Below are 15,262 nucleotides of genomic sequence, written 5' to 3' on the forward strand. Positions count from 1 at the left end.
AATAAACCATCAGGAAAGGCTCAACTGATGAGCAGCTTTCTGTAATGTTTTGAGCCCTTGTAAGAAAACTTTATACTTCTGTGGTTTTTTTTTTTTTTTTTTTTCAATGTGGAGCACATTACAAAATGAGCTGTGGGAATACACAGCCTCCAGCATTACTCCTGTGCAATGCAGTGAGTCTGACCCACGTTTTGCATTGCCTTCCTGAGGTCAGCCCTCTCCATGTTGTGTCTGATGCCTTCCCTTTTCTGTGTTAAGAATCCCCTGGGTGAGCCCTGGGCTGGGCAGTGTCTGACCGCAGCAGTGCACGGGGTGATGGCAGCCTGGAAGGAGAATCTCCTGGAGCTGCTTTAAGGAACCAGCCCATGGCCCCCCTCCCCTAAAGAGCAGGGGTGGGGAACGTGCTTGCCTGCATTTTCTCATAGCCTCTGATCTCTGCTGACCCAGCTGCATGCTTTTGCTGAGAGAAGCTGTGGCTGCTTAGCATAATGCTCCGGTGCTGAGTACATTATTCATGGTAAAACAGCAATGTGCGCGGGTGGGGAGGATTAAACAATGTCAGGGATGTCTCGTCACTGGTGGCCTTATAAGTATGTTGCCGCACGTCTGTTTTGTCCAGCAGGGACGCAGCTGGATTTTCCTCTCCAGCACAGATAGGTGCTGTTAATCCAGATCTCTTCCCTCGCTGTTGTTCTTAATTTTCTTGTTTTCTTATCTCTTCATCGCTTCTTGAGATGTGTGTCTAGGTGTGGAGTGATGGGTGGTGCCGGAGGCTGTGGGGTCTGTGAGAAACTGCAGAGGTTTGATGGAGTAAGCAAGCAGCATGTCTGAATGGATAGGGAGAAGGGCAGAAAGGGCACTGAATTTCAGACCTGCCCATATGTCTTGACTCACTCTGAGCTGCTTTATGCAGCATTTTGTTCATACTTCCCACCCTTCCTCTCTCTCGTTTGCTGTGGGCAACAGCTTTCCCATATTAATCCCACTGCTGCCTCTCGGATCCTCACCTGCAGAAGCAAAGGAGATGCCGTGTATCTCTGCAAAGGGCTTACAAAGCTCACTAGAGAGCATGTATAGAATTAATTGCAGCAAATGTAAAGTGCAGTTGTATTTGGCTAGTTCTGGGACAGACAGAGGTTTTATAAAGAGGGCCTTGGAGCTGGGTAAGCAGCCAAATACGTCTCATTCCCTCTGCTAAATCAAAGCATTTTCTCTCCTAGTGTAAATGCTCTTTCCCAAAGACACTAGCTGAGGGATTAACATGTCCTAGCCCAGACCTTTGTTGGCTGCCTTGCCTCCAGTGCGAGGGAGTGACAGCAGGAAAACCACCTGGGAGCCTGAAACCTGGACTTTGCAAAGTCCCCATAGTGTTGGCAAGGTGGAGCCCAAAGCATGTGCACTGGGAAGGCAGAGTGGGACCAGGTGGTGCCCACGGACACAGAACGTCACTTTATAGTATGACAAAATAAGGTAGGTTTTTCTCCCAGCCATACCAACCCTAAATCTCAGGGACCACTTTAAAAAGAGGGGTCCAAGCATACATTCATTACTTCAGCGTAAATGTCATAATCAAGCCCATGGATAATGGGGCTTCTTCTGTACTCTGGCAAATGAGTCTGAGCTGGTTCTTAGTTTTACGGAGCTGGTATCAGGGGCCTGGTTGGATGGTAGAGTTGTAAGTGACTAGATTATTGTGGTGGTAGCCCAGGTTATGTGGGACAGGAAGATCTGGCCTGTCAGATCTCCAGCCGCACACCCTCCCCTCCTCCAGAGGTGGCTCTGTGGAGGTTGGAGTTGCTCCTGGCCCAGTTGCTGGAGGACTGCCCCTGCAAGCTGGGCCTGTTCCCACATCACAACTGGCATTTCTTGTGGCAACTGCTTGACATGAGACAGCTTTGCTTGCATGGATGGACCCAGGCCCGATACCTACCCCAGCCAGACAGCATCATTGATGTTTCTATGGGCAATACCTAAAAAACAGTTGAGCTCTGGGGCCTATTTCAGGTACAATATCAAGCAGTACTGCCAACGTGTCTCAGCATTGTCTGCTCAACAGTGAAATGACCTAATGGCAAAGTCTTACACAATTGCACTGGAGCAAGCACCGGGAGGTAGGGCATGGCTTGTTTCCAAAGGAAGCCTCAGGACATGATGTTACAGGATGTGCAGAGCTTTATTCATCTGACCATAGTGTCCTGAGGGCCTGTGGTGCCGCACGTCCCTTCTGCCAGAGGCTGCCAGACCCAGTGCGGAAGCCAGCTGGGAGCGGTTTTTAAGGAGGCAGGAGGCTCAGCCTTTGCACAAGACTTAACTTGTGCAAAATCATGCTTGCAGGTTTTGCTCCTCGCAGCATCTTTCAGCCCTCCTCGCCCCCCCACGCAGAGGTGTAGCTGCATCCCGTCGTGTGCGAGATGGCTGTGCCACCATCCCCTCTGTTCCCCCAGGCCACTGCTCTGGTGTCCCTCGAGAAGGGAGAAGGGGGAGAGGCTGGTGCAGAGCTTTAGGTGGTCTGAAAGGTGCAAAGCAGGTTTGGGCAGTGCAACATCGATGGGATGCTTGGGAGCCTGTAAGCTGTTTGTTTTTGGAGTCCTTGTCGGGTTGTGCAAGCTGGCCAGTAGCTGCCAGTGCTCTGAGCACCCTGCCTGCAGCCATGCTGCCACGGACCGGGGAGGGACACCACACAAATAAAGGCAGAAAAAGGTCCTTGTTTAATAACAGAAGTGCTTTCTGCTATCTTGACTCTAACTGGCAGGTGAGCAACTCTCAAAAGCAGCACGGAGATGAGCCCAGACCATGCTGCAAGGGGGGAGGGAGCATTATTAGTAGTTATTAATCATGCTAAAAGGCTGGGGGATGGGTTCCCTGCAGTGCTGGGCTCTTGTGCAGGCACGTTTGCTATGAGCAGTCCTGGCAGAGAGCATGAGCTGGATGTTGCAGGGAAATGGTTTGTGGAAGGTTACATTTCAGGGCAAGTTATTTCAAGAACTGAAGGAGCTGGGTGTTTAAGCAAGTTTCCTTTTGGCAAGTTTGCTTATCTTCTTCATTACTGTGCATCCTTGTGGCTTCCCCTTAGGGGAGAGGTTTGCAGGGTGCCTAATGAGTGTAATCGCCAGCTCTTATCAGATGGAGAACAGCACTCAAATTTCAAATTCCTCTGAAGTGGACACAGAAGAGGAACCGCAAGCCCAGGCAAAGCACTGAGATGTTTCTGCGGGTGCCTCTCTCTCATCCTGGTGGTTTTTGGGGTTTCTCCAGGAGGCTTCAGTATCAGTGTCCGGCTCAGCTGCTCCTCGTGGTACAGGATCGTTTCTAGCAGCCTGCCAAATGTTGCATAGGCTGTCAGTCTTTAAATACAAGCTATACAGCTGAGCCTCCAGCAGCGTGCCAGTGGTGGTGTTAATCCAGCGTTATTCTTGACCACTTAGCAGTCTTGTCTGATCGAAAATGAAACACGGTAATTGTGTGCTGAGCTCAGCGCTCTTCACGGGGTTGAGTAATGTGCCCCTCTCCTGTCTCAGGCAGTGGAGGAAATAAAGGCACTGAGAAGGGACTAGGTAAAGGCCCAGCGACCAGGGCAGGACCGACAATGTGTCTCCTGCAAGCTCCTTCCGCTGTAATGGTGTCTTCAGGGATCTGTCTCACGGCTTCTCAAGCAGCAGCTCCCAAATCCCGTGGGACTGGCAGCCACAGATTTTCTATATCCACCTGGTGCCTTGTCTGGGCTTTTCATTAGCACTTCCTCTGTTCACAGTCTGCTTACAGCATTAAAATTAGTGAGCAGGTAGACATGCACTGTTGTGTTGACCCCTCGGAAAGTCCTCGGGTTAATGTTGAGCACCTTAGCCAAGTTGGGCATCTGTGATATGCATCTGTGTCCTTCCCTTTTCCATAAATTAATGACTTAGCAGAGAGGTGAAAAAAATAAAAGCATCTTGTCATCTTCCTTCTGGTTAGGGAAAATATCCCACTGCAGCTGTGAGGGGATGTGCTGAATAGCCTCGTTTTTTGGCCCAGGGAAAGATGTGATTGCAGCTAATGTGTGACACCTCTAGGAAGAGAACATTTCCCTAGGGGGAATGGTTTGCCATCCTGTCCCACATTAGGAGCACTCTAAATCTTCTGAACAGTGTTTATTTATGCCTGACAGTCCTGCTGGGTTTGCTCAGCTGCTTTCCAGCATGCTAAAACCTAGCATGAATGTGTAGAACGAATACCAGTTGCAACGGACTCATAAATGAGGTGTGTCCCAGCTGCAAGGCATGTTTTAGTTGGAGAAGGGTGGAAGCAGTCCACCCTTCTCATTTCCTCTGCCTGTCAAATAATTGATGAAAGCCCACATTAATCATGATGCTCCTCCCACAAAATCATTAACACTGCACAAAATCTTACATAGCAGTTGCAAAGCCACCAGCAAATGTGACATTCTTCACCTTCAACCCTGGCAATAATTTTGCCCCAAAGAGGTCTTGGTTGTTAAGAGGACACCTCTTTAGTAGAAATAGAGAAAAGTGAATGAGCTGTTCAGTTGACTAGCTTGAAAATGCCAAGTTTTAGCCAAGTTCTTTTTTTCACAAGCAGTACCATACCTGTGGCATTGCTGCATCATGTCTTCTGTCTGGGATCTCAGCGGATTACCCTGAGCTCCTTCCCATCCCCCATTTCTCAGGCAGAGCACAGCAGCTCTTTAGCAGTGCCGTAGTATCTCTGGGAAGCAAAGCATGCATGAAGAGGAAAGGGAGGTGTAATATGGCAGAACGTATCAAGGTGAGGTCAGACTGGGAGGCTGGGGATCATGCTGCCAATTTTTCAGATAGTACTGTCAGATTGTGTTTTAAAGATGGGGTTTGTGATGCCTTTCTGGCTCCCCATCTGCTTGTTAGATCAAACACTGCTTTGGAATTGGTCACACTGTAGTCAGTGAGTCTGCTCCACCTGTCCCTGGGCTGAACCAGCTTATTAAAGATGCAATCCAAAATCTTGTGCCCAAACCTTTTTCCCAAGGAAGGAAGCAAATGAGATTGTGATGCAGATGAAGGTGTTTGTGATTAGCATTGACTCAAATTCTCTCTCTCTTTTCTGGCATCTCTTTTCTTAGAGGCTTGGGCTACCTTGCTTTTCTCAGCACCCACTGCTCTGGAGAGCACTTCTCTGTCCAGCAAAGAACAGAGTTGCTTCCTCTGTTGTTACTCTCTATTACAAAGCCAGTTGCCTCAAATGAAAATACAATGTTTGTCATTTACCTGTCTCCTCCCCGTTAAATCCATCTGTGGGTGCCAAAACAGAATCCCAATCCTAACTTCAATAGAGTTAGTTATCTAAGAGACCTGTAGCCATATATATTTCTGCTGAGATTTGATTTCATTAGTTTTCACCTCCTTGTTTCCAGGTACCATCAAGAGAAGCCATGAGTGCTGCAGCTGCTTTTCAGATGTCTCTTGGAAAGCGGCTCCCTGGACAGTCCATTCACTCATTTTGTCTTCTTGTAGGTGACTCCAGGTAGCAAAGCTGCAACAGCCAACTTGTGTATAGGCGACCAGATCATAGCCATTGATGGAGTGAACACAGATAACATGACGCACCTCGAGGCGCAGAACAAAATCAAGGGCTGCGCAGACGAGCTAACCCTGACAGTCAGCAGGTAGGTCACCTGGCGAGACTGGGGACGGGGACGAGGAGGGAGGTGGAGTGGACAGTAGCTGTGTTTTGGTTTGACCTCTCTGGCTGGTTTGTTTAATTTGACCTCTTAGTGCTTTGTCTGGCCAGGCACTGAATTGCAAGAGGGAACTGCATTTCAGCCTTTAATCCTAGTGCTGCTTGCATTTGCTGCACTTTGACCTTATGAAAATAATTTTCCCTGTGAGAAATTGGCTGATAATTTGTGGCAGAGACTGTCAGACTGTTCTGTGGCTCCTGACGGCAAGAAATCCAAGATAGGTCTCACAAAAACCTCACTCATAGCAGAGGAGGTGTGACCAGAGATGACCTTTCTTCCTGTTGCATGAATTTAGCAGATAAAATACATGGCTGTGTGCTGTTCAAACTATTCATTATCTAGGTTTTGCCACTCACAGATTCAGAAATATTGTGCATTTTTGGAGTCTCTTGATCAAGCTTCTTAAAAGTGCTGGAGCCTGGCTTTTCCGGGGTGCAGGGGATTTACCTGATTTGCAGCCACAGATACCAGCTTCAAGGCAGGGAAAGCACAAAAGCATGCCCTAAGTGACGCAGTAGCTCAGTTGTTTGCGGCTCTCCTGTGATAAAGGGAACTCTTTCTGTAGCTTGCACAAGGGCAGCAGTTCAGCAGGCATTTCCCAGTTCAGGAAGAAGTGATGGGCCGTGGCCAAAACAAGCCTGACAATTCATTGAGGGAGTTCACAGAGGGAAGACCCGAGCAGAGGGAAGGCAGCGTAAATGAGTGGTGAGCATTACAGCAGCGTGTTAGCCCCAGCATTTCTCAAGACCACCCCTAACTTGGCAGTCTGTAGTCTTCCTGTGAGGGAGTGCTTCTTGTCTGCCCCCAAATATCCGGCTTCTTGATCTTAGCAAGCCAGTGCTGCGTGGTTCTGGCTAGGAGAGAGGAGAGGAGAGGAGGCCAGGCCTCTTTCAGCCTGTGGGCAAGCTCACTCTTACAGGTCATGAGTCTGGAAAATGTGTTTGCAAATGTTCATTATCAAGTCGTTAGCTTTATAGACACTCAATGCACATTTTATCATCCTTGGATGTGGAAGCTGCCCAGAGGGAGATTTCTGTGCAGCTGTGTAAAGCCATGCAGGAGCTTTGAGTTAAAACTCAAACCGTCTTTAAGTGTGGAAGCACGAGGAGTGTGGTGGACCCTGTTGCTGTACTGACCGACAGGTACCACTAACAAAATGGCCAAGGACAGTAAAAACTGCAAGGATGTGAAAAAAGCAGTGATCTAACTACTCATCCACCCCAAGGTTTGATTTACTGCCCATTGTTCTCTATGAAATCTATTTTATATAGCTCCAGGGAACTTTAAGTCTTCGGTCCTCCTCCTTCTTTGGGATTAAACTTCTGCTTAGGGAATTGCTTACTTGTTTGGAGATTTGATAGCTGCTAGAGATGTGTTTCTATCAGCAATATGATACTGCATTATGTTTTCTCAGAGGAGAAAGCTCTGCTTTAACACCAAAAGGCAGCCATGTGCATCATGCTGTCTTTCCTGGTTGCTGTCTGTTGAGGGTATTTTATTCCAAGCTCTGAGCTGTCTCCTTCTGGGCCCCTGTAACTGCATCTCTTTGTCCCTGTGGCTTTGTAGGTAGTTGCCTATGAAAACAAAAGGATATCACTTGTGCTTCAACACTGCCAGCTCCTGGGTCAGGTCTCCATGCTCCGCAGTCACAGCTTGTTAGCTGGTCCTTGTGCAAAGCAGCCGTGCAGGCCAGGGCTCCAGGTCTGACGGCAGCAGCTCCGTGGGCTGGGCATCACTGCAGCTGGTGCTGCCGATGTGCCCAGCTGTGCCGGGTTTCTGGAGAGAGAAATTTTCCAGTCCTTCTTGTTACTCATCATCATAAAGATGTCATGTGAAAGCATAAACCTGTATTGATTTTTAATTTGATATCTGATTAATTTTAAATGATTTCTCTGAGAGCCAAGTGTGCAAAATGCTGTCAGATCTGCATTTGGGGTGGCAGCAGAGACGGGCCAAGAGGAATTTTACAGACATGGATTGGAGCTTACATCAGGAATTTTATTTCCACAAAGGGACACCACCGTTGTGACAGTGAGGACATACCTTATGAATGCTGAAAATGCACATCTTCAAGAGGAGACGGGATGAATTCATGCAAATAAAATGCGTAAAGTCTAGTATACACCACAGTAGTATCTCTGCTGCAGAAAGCCCCAAAGCTGCAAAGAGCTGAAGGCTGGGAGTGTTTTGGGGAAGTACGGTGCTATGCTTGTCTTGTTCTTGTCCCTCTTCCCCAGGCCTAAACAAACCTTATGTGTGCTCAGCATCTATGCAACCCTCTTCTCTTTTAATGGTAGCTGTGTGGTTAAAATGTCCTTATCTTTGGCTGCACTAATGATTATTTAAGAGAAATGTAAATGTAGAGAACCAAAAGGGCTTAAACACTTCTGGTAAAGGAAATGCTGTTTGCACTGTGTACTTGATTGCAAATATCAACAGCATTCCAATGTTTCCTGTTTCGGTATTTTCCTTAACGATGGTAGCAGTCCAAAAATATTTCAGATCAGATTGTAGGCAGGAAATCTAGTCTAACACATGTCACTGTTAAAAATGGATTGAATTTCTAGCAGAAGAAAACATGCCTGGTCTGCTTATTTCACCCAAAGGGGCAAATTTATCGGTGAAAAATCTGTTTATTTCCTGGGATTTAAAACCAGCCACAAATTGTTTTCTCTGAGTGTGCCTCTCTAAGTGGCACTGCCAGGTGCTTTGCTGCCTGACATGTGAACAGAACTGGAAAGGTCTGCTTTCTGCCTCGGAAGCAGTTGTTTTACAATGTTGGCACACACACCAAATTCCTGATGGACTTTGCATCTCCAGCAGATCGCTGCTCTCTTCTCAGCCTGTTTGTTTGTTCATTTTGCTTTTTGTTTCAGGCTAGAGAGCCCTCTTAGAGTCATAGTTCACAAAAAATGAAGGCAAAATTTCCATTATTGTCTTCATCAGTGTACGGGCAAGCTCTGCAGCGTGGTTTTCTTTGGTACACATAGAAAGACCAACCTACAGCAGACTGCACTTCAGTTAATTCAGAAGTACCTAGTTGCTAAAGCAAGAAATTTCACAGGCAGAGTTGTGAGCCTCTTGGATTTGTAGGATAAATGAAGTTTTGGATCTTGAGTCTTTGGAAAGACCTCTTCTTTTTTTCAGTGAAGGTCTGCCCCCCTCCCAAGTGCACCATTGATTTTCCTTTGACGGAGGTAAGCAGTGACATGTCCAGCAGTCTGGGGAATGCTGTCAGCTTGCTTTGGAAACTTAGTGCATTTTGGGAAATAAACTCACTTTGATAGGAGAGTACTCAAGACAGGAAGGCTTGAGAAACAAAACTCGCCTGATATCCAAAAGGTCCAGGCATCGCCGATGTCACTGGTAATGCTCACAAGGAGTTTGGCACACAGCTCTGTGTGGCTGTAGCTACAGATGGACAAGAGCAGACAAATGCTCTTTCCAGTTGCAGTACAGGTGAAAGTTCTCTCTAAAAGAAATGGCTTTTTGCCCACGGCTGTAGTCACCAAGTGAACAAAAAAGAAATATTCCTACAGCGAGCCTGCCCCTCCTTTGTGTCTGGAGGCAGGTTGGGGTGGTAACAGGAGAGGAATATTTGTGAAAAAGGATTGCAAACGTAATCTCTTTTTCTGCTCCTACTGTCCTTTTCTTCAAATATCAAGCTGCTCTTTTGCACCACTGCTGCCAGCATATGATATATTAATACACCTTTTTTTTGTTTGCAAAACAGTCTGTTACTCTGCTAAGAGTGATGCCAAGGAATGAAGCTATGCATTTTTTCTTTGAAAACTGCTCAGATCAGTGAAGTCAGAGGTCCTACCAGCAGATGTTAAGTGCATTGTCAAAAAGGATCATGTGTAGATGCTTATGGAGAAGGAGGAAGGGCAGGGGAGAGAGAGAAAATGCCATCTGGGTTTTACTCGGTAGGCTCAGCTGCACCCTCGCTGCGGGACGCTCCCCATCCTCACTCTGCTTGTCCCTGGTGTTTGGCTGTGGCTGCACAAAGCCACAATAGGCTTGAGGTTGCATTCTGGGAAGTCTGCAGAGTTTGTTGACTCATTTAGGCTTGCTTTTTGCTTCCCTGCCAGCAAGAGTTTTCCAGCTCTGTCATCTTGCTAATAATGCTCATGGCCCTGGGAAGGGCCGGTGCTGTGCAGCAGCTATATAAGGCCATGCACACCGGCCGCCCTCCCCGGCAGCTCGCCCTGCTGCTCCCCAGCCCTCGCAGGTGCCCGCCAGCAGCTTTTACCAGTGATGGGAGCATTCAAAGTCATTTTGGCAAGTCAAGCCTGGCTTTTGATGTGTTGTTACAGCCTCTTTGGGAAGGCAGAAGCTGTCAACACTGCAGCTGGCTAGTGGAGGAACTGTGAGCAGCCAGGTGTGCCTTGTCCTCCGCCACACTGCAGTGAAAGGGCTCGTGGTGCTCCTCTGGTGCTGCTGCTGAAGCCAGAGTTGCCCTTTTGCTTTTAGTGGCTGTATGAAATGGAAGAAATTAATTAGGGGCCTCTAGTCTCAAGGAAGTTGTGACTAGCATTGCAGTTCGAGAAGGTTTTGCTTGCCAAAGTGAATTTGTCCATTAATGGATGGCTTGCTAAAAGAGTCTGCTGGTGTTTAAATCCAAGGGCATGTACTTTACAGCTGTCGTAGCTAACAGGCTGAGTAAACAGGTACCTTCCCGGTAGCCTGAAAGCTCTTGTAGTTAGTCACTAAAGCTGTTAAAATGCCTGTCTAAAACCCTGGGGGCTGTTGAAAGAGGAATTGCCTAAGCCTTTTTTCATTTTTCAGCCGTCAAACCTTCTGCTATGCAAGAAACTTTTCATTATTTAGGGGTTTAGTTGCTACTTGGGTAAATTAGTTGTGCCCATCCCCGTGTTTGAAACGGGAATGTAAATGTGCCTCTGCCCTACAGAAGTTACTTACGCAGTTCCTGGCTACAGAATTAGACCCTCATTTTCCAGCAATGAAATTTCCCTTGAAGCTATAGCCCAGCCCTGCACGCAAACCCCATTGATAGCAAAATCTAGCCTCTTGTGATGTTTATATTATACCATGTTCGAGCCAAGCTTCTTGAAAAATGTTGTGTTTCACAAATACCTCTCCACATTCTTGCCTTGACTTGCATGCAGTTTCCTTCCTCTCCTTCCTACCAGTACCTTCCCATCCAAGCTAACCTCAGACAAATTTTCTAATCTTGGGTCTTGTTTTCTGCCTGGATGGAACAGCAAACGCATGGCTCACTCCCTGGCCCTGCCTTGGTTGCTCTCTCTCCTGTGGTGAGGAAACAGCATAGAAGTGTAAACTGCAAACACGATGAAATTTGTATATTTGCATGCCTTCTATTAATTTGTCTGGCAGTTGTTCCTGGGCTTGTTTGACTGTCATGTTTTTGTCTTCTCTTTCTGCAATGTTTGAGTGTCGCTCTCTGTCAGAGTCCCCTTTGCTGGAATATAGAGGAGAAACCATGTTATAAAACAAATTTGGATTTGAGCTAGCCACTCCAACACCTGTTCACTGCTTCATATAAACGATATGAGCACATGCAGATATGACAGAGACACGATGTCTAACCAATCCACCCAACTCAAGCCTTGTACCTGTACTTCCCAGCCTTACAGAAACGAAGTTCTGGGCCAGCAGTGGGACGTAGGTGAGCTTTAGGGTGCTTTTTCTCTTTTTCCTGCCATGCTTCAGTACAAGTGCAGACACTGATTGTGGGAGCAGAGGCAGGAGACCTTTGCCAAGAGCTGGGATTGCAGCTCCACGGGTGGTGTGGTGGGACAGGACACGCACCGTGCTGGCCCCTCCAGGCAGTGCATCCACAGCAAAGCTGCCTCCTCTTTGCTGGGGCCATAAATGGGTGTTGTGAGAGCAAGTGAGGGGCTCTGTGACAGCTGTTGTAAAGACAAAGGGAAGCTTTGTCCTCCTTGCCTTAGAGGGACAACCGCATGGGCTATTTAACCTTTCTGCTTGGATAACTTTTAAGCTGAATTGAAAGTAAAGCCTGGAGTGACCTTGCTGCTTCCATTTATATCCAGTGACAGATTGGAATGGCAGCAGGCTGGGAATCAAACTGGGGCTTTTTGCCTTGCTATTAAAAAAGGGAGAAAAATCTGGTCAGAAACCCAAATTTGGTTGTGGTAACTAGCCCAAGGTGCCTCCCAAAAGGTGGAGACCAACACGCTGTGCCACCTCCAATGCTCCGAGCCAGGGCAGTGGGATGAAAGCAAGCACCCAGGGTCCTGAGGGGAGGTTTCTGCTCTGTGCTTGTACACTGGCCTGCTCCGAGCTTAAATCTGCAGTCTGAAAAAGGCCTTTCGGTGCTTCTGAAATTTGGTAACACTAAGCTGCTGCAAAAGAAAGTACTGCGTGGAAAATACTTAGGTCAGGGCTAGTGAGAATTGGCACCAGGGATGCCTCATGCTAGAAATCAGCTGAAGTGTTTAATGCTTTCTGAACTGCTTTTTCATCTCCAGCCAGCGTCCACTTGCTTGCAGCCTGGCTGGCAGGGTGTTTGATTTCCATGTGCTTTGCTGTGCCCCCTGTATTTCCAGAAGAGGTGAAAACTCAGTCACATGTGATCTCCAAGGATTTCCACAGAGTAAGGCTTTGCTCTGGTCAATGGGCTGCTTCCCTCTGTGCAAATACAGTCTTCAAGTGCAAAAGCCAACCATCCGAGAGGTGTCTGTGACTTTGTTACGCTTGATAGCTGTGATCTTGGTAAAGCTGCTGGTTCCTCTGGCCCCTTAAAGCACCGGTGGTCAGAAGCAAGGTGGGAATGATTGTTTTATACTCACCTTGGGTATGTTGTGCATCCAGCAACAGCAGCTGTTGGGACAAGATAATGATCAGATTGTCATAGAGTTGACCCCATGCAGCTCTTACATCCATAGTTGTCAGCCCGTGTGTGCTCCAGAGCATCAGATGCCAGGATTTGGGTGAGGTAGGCTGTGGGCTATTGGCACTGCAGCTGTGCCAACAGGATGCAATAGCCCAGAGCCAAAGGTTTGCTCTGCCTGACTCATGGTGTGTAAAGGATGCTATCAGGTGTGACCTGTGTCTGTGAATTTTCCTGAGAAAGGAGGTACAGCAGGTACAGTACAGCAGGTTTCCATCAGGGTTTCTTCTGGGTAAAGTCCAGAGTGCAATAGCCGCTGTAGCAGGTAAATAAATGTCCTATAAAAATTCTCCTCTTCCTTGAGTAAGAGTGTTGGCTCCCATCTCCTCCCACTGAGCTACCCTCTGGATGTTAAGCATTAAAATACTATTTATGCAGCAAGTGTCTGGAGTATACACATGTACCACAGTTAGGCTTTTTTGCTTGTTTTTATTTTAAAGTGTACTGACATTGGAGGGCTTTTAGAGAAATGGGGTAGACGAGATTGAATTTATTGTGGGAAGCTCTACGCTCTGTTTCTCTACCCCTGTCAGTTTTATAAGCCTTTTCTGTTTAAAGTAGCTTTCCAGTTGTCCAGTTAATTCTCAGTGGAAACATTCCTGTTTTGCTAACTAAGAACTTAAACTGTAGCTGGCCCTGGCCCCACAGATATCTGGGAAGAACATCTATCTGCAGTTGCAGAGTCACAAAGTTGCAGGATCTCCTGTCAAAACAGGACATGGCTTTCAAAATTCATCCTAAGAGTTTATCAGCTATCTAGTTGCTGCATTGTGCAATGTGTAACATCCAACAATGGGTTTCATTCAGCAATTCTACAGCAACTTGTTCCCTACTATTAAAAAGTTTGCAAAAGTGGCGCTATTTGGTCCCTCCTTGATGCTAGCTGCTCTCTGTATGTCCAAGAAACTTAGGTAGCATGTGTTTCCCATAAAATATCTCAAGCAAATCTAAGCTTAATTCTTAATTCTCCCTCACTGCTTGCTTGTCTGCTGTTCTTTGGGGCATAGCAAAACTCCAGAATGATGATGGTAGAAGTGATTGGTTTTGGTCACAGATCTTGATTTGTGTTTCAGGCCGCTGTGAGTAATTGGGTCAGACCGCAGAGCAGCAAAGGTTAGGCAGACTTTCCCTTGGACACATTATGTCGTCTCAGTTCTTAGTCCCATCGCAGACTTTGACCCATTTTTTCATAACTCCCGAACGTTTCTGTTTGCTCTGCATGGATACCACTGTATAAATAAGGAAATTCTGGAGACCCGAACCAAGAAATATTTCCGGCAGCTCAACTTCAAGAACAAAATGTTCTCTGTATATTCAATACAGACAAGAATCGTTCCGTTTCCCTGCTACCCATAAAAGCTGAAACACACAGTAATTTGAATTGTCCCACTTAGTTAAAGGATATGCATCCCAGGGGTATTTCCAGCTTCTGCTGTTGGGTGACTCCCAGCTCTACTGCCTGGGCTGGAGCCCATGCTTGTTGTGTCGCCAGTGGAGTCCCAAAGGACGAGCCAGGGCAGTCTCTGCTGAGATCCTGTATTGCTCCAAGGACCTCTTACAGCATTACTCAGTCATCCAAATTATGTACCTGGAATGAGGCTCTAGTATGGATTCCCTCCAGTATGGATAGCGCTGTATGCAAAAGTCTGGGGGAGATGTTTTTAGCTAATGAACTTCAAATCCTTTAATAACAATAATGTTGCTCTGTGATGGAAGTAGGTTAACTATTGAAAATTCATGTGTTGCAGAACGGAATCAAAAGTCTGGTCACCGCTTGTGAACGAAGAGGGGAAGACGCATCCTTATAAGATGAATCTGGCCTCCCAGCCCCAGGTAAGTAACAGTATCTGCATGTTCCTGTTCCCACTTACTCCTGGCTGGCTTTGGAGCAGTTTCTGGCCTGATCCTCCAAGGAGTCAAGCATGTGTCACTCCACTGGTCACACTGGGGATAGCGTGTGCCCCATACCTCCTTTGGAAACCTGCAGAGACAGACAGACAGACATGGTCAGAGCTAGTCAGATACCTCGCCGCAGGTAAGCTGCTCGGGCCGGAGGTGGTGTCTCCTGCCATGTGCATGCTCACACCTGTCCCAGGGCACACTGACAGCACTGTGGAGGTGTGGCTCAATAAATCATCACTACCGTTGCGAAGCCTGTTGATTTTCATAGATAAGAAAGGTCTCGAGAGGAGAGTAAAGTGATTTGCAATGTTTTCTGGTTTTGCTTCTCTTTTTTTTCCTCTTACTAGTAGACTCTTATCAGCAGTCTAGCCCTGGAAAAAGCAGAAGAGAAATATATCAGCCTTTTATATTTTTATCTGTGTGGCAGATCTTGCAACTCCTTTCTAGGAGATTGGTTCTGTAAACTGTTGGTAGCCTTGCTTCATCGGTCTGCTGCCTCTGTCAAGTAAACGTAGTAATAACAGAGATCTGTGCAAGGGCATTGCCTGGGCTAGGCTCAGAAGATTACACTGCAGAAATCTACAGCTGTGCTAAAATCAAAGGCATTGCTCTGGATTTCACTGGGGTAGTGACTTGGATTCTGGCCCTAGAACATTTCCCCTGTGAGTCTTTCTAGCAAAATGAGTAAAGAGAAAAATAGTTTGACTCTGCAATTAATTAAGTGCTAATATGTCTGTTTGGGATGGAAA

The 15,262-nt window shown here is 47.0% G+C and overlaps 1 protein-coding gene across 2 annotated transcripts in view; it reads left to right on the forward strand.

Annotated features, from left to right (window-relative positions):
* The window catches only part of PDLIM1 (PDZ and LIM domain 1), a 40,275-nt gene that overhangs the window by 4,620 nt on the left and 20,393 nt on the right, over positions 1 to 15,262 (forward strand). For both annotated transcript variants that reach the window (XM_080598181.1, XM_080598180.1), the window contains exons 2-3: positions 5,487 to 5,638; positions 14,360 to 14,444. In XM_080598181.1, coding sequence (XP_080454307.1) covers positions 5,487 to 5,638; positions 14,360 to 14,444 — 237 coding nt within the window. The remainder of the gene's footprint in view (positions 1 to 5,486; positions 5,639 to 14,359; positions 14,445 to 15,262) is intronic.

The sequence above is a fragment of the Anser brachyrhynchus genome (genome assembly GCF_964034855.1).
Source record: "Anser brachyrhynchus genome assembly, chromosome: 6".
NCBI lineage: Eukaryota > Metazoa > Chordata > Aves > Anseriformes > Anatidae > Anser > Anser brachyrhynchus.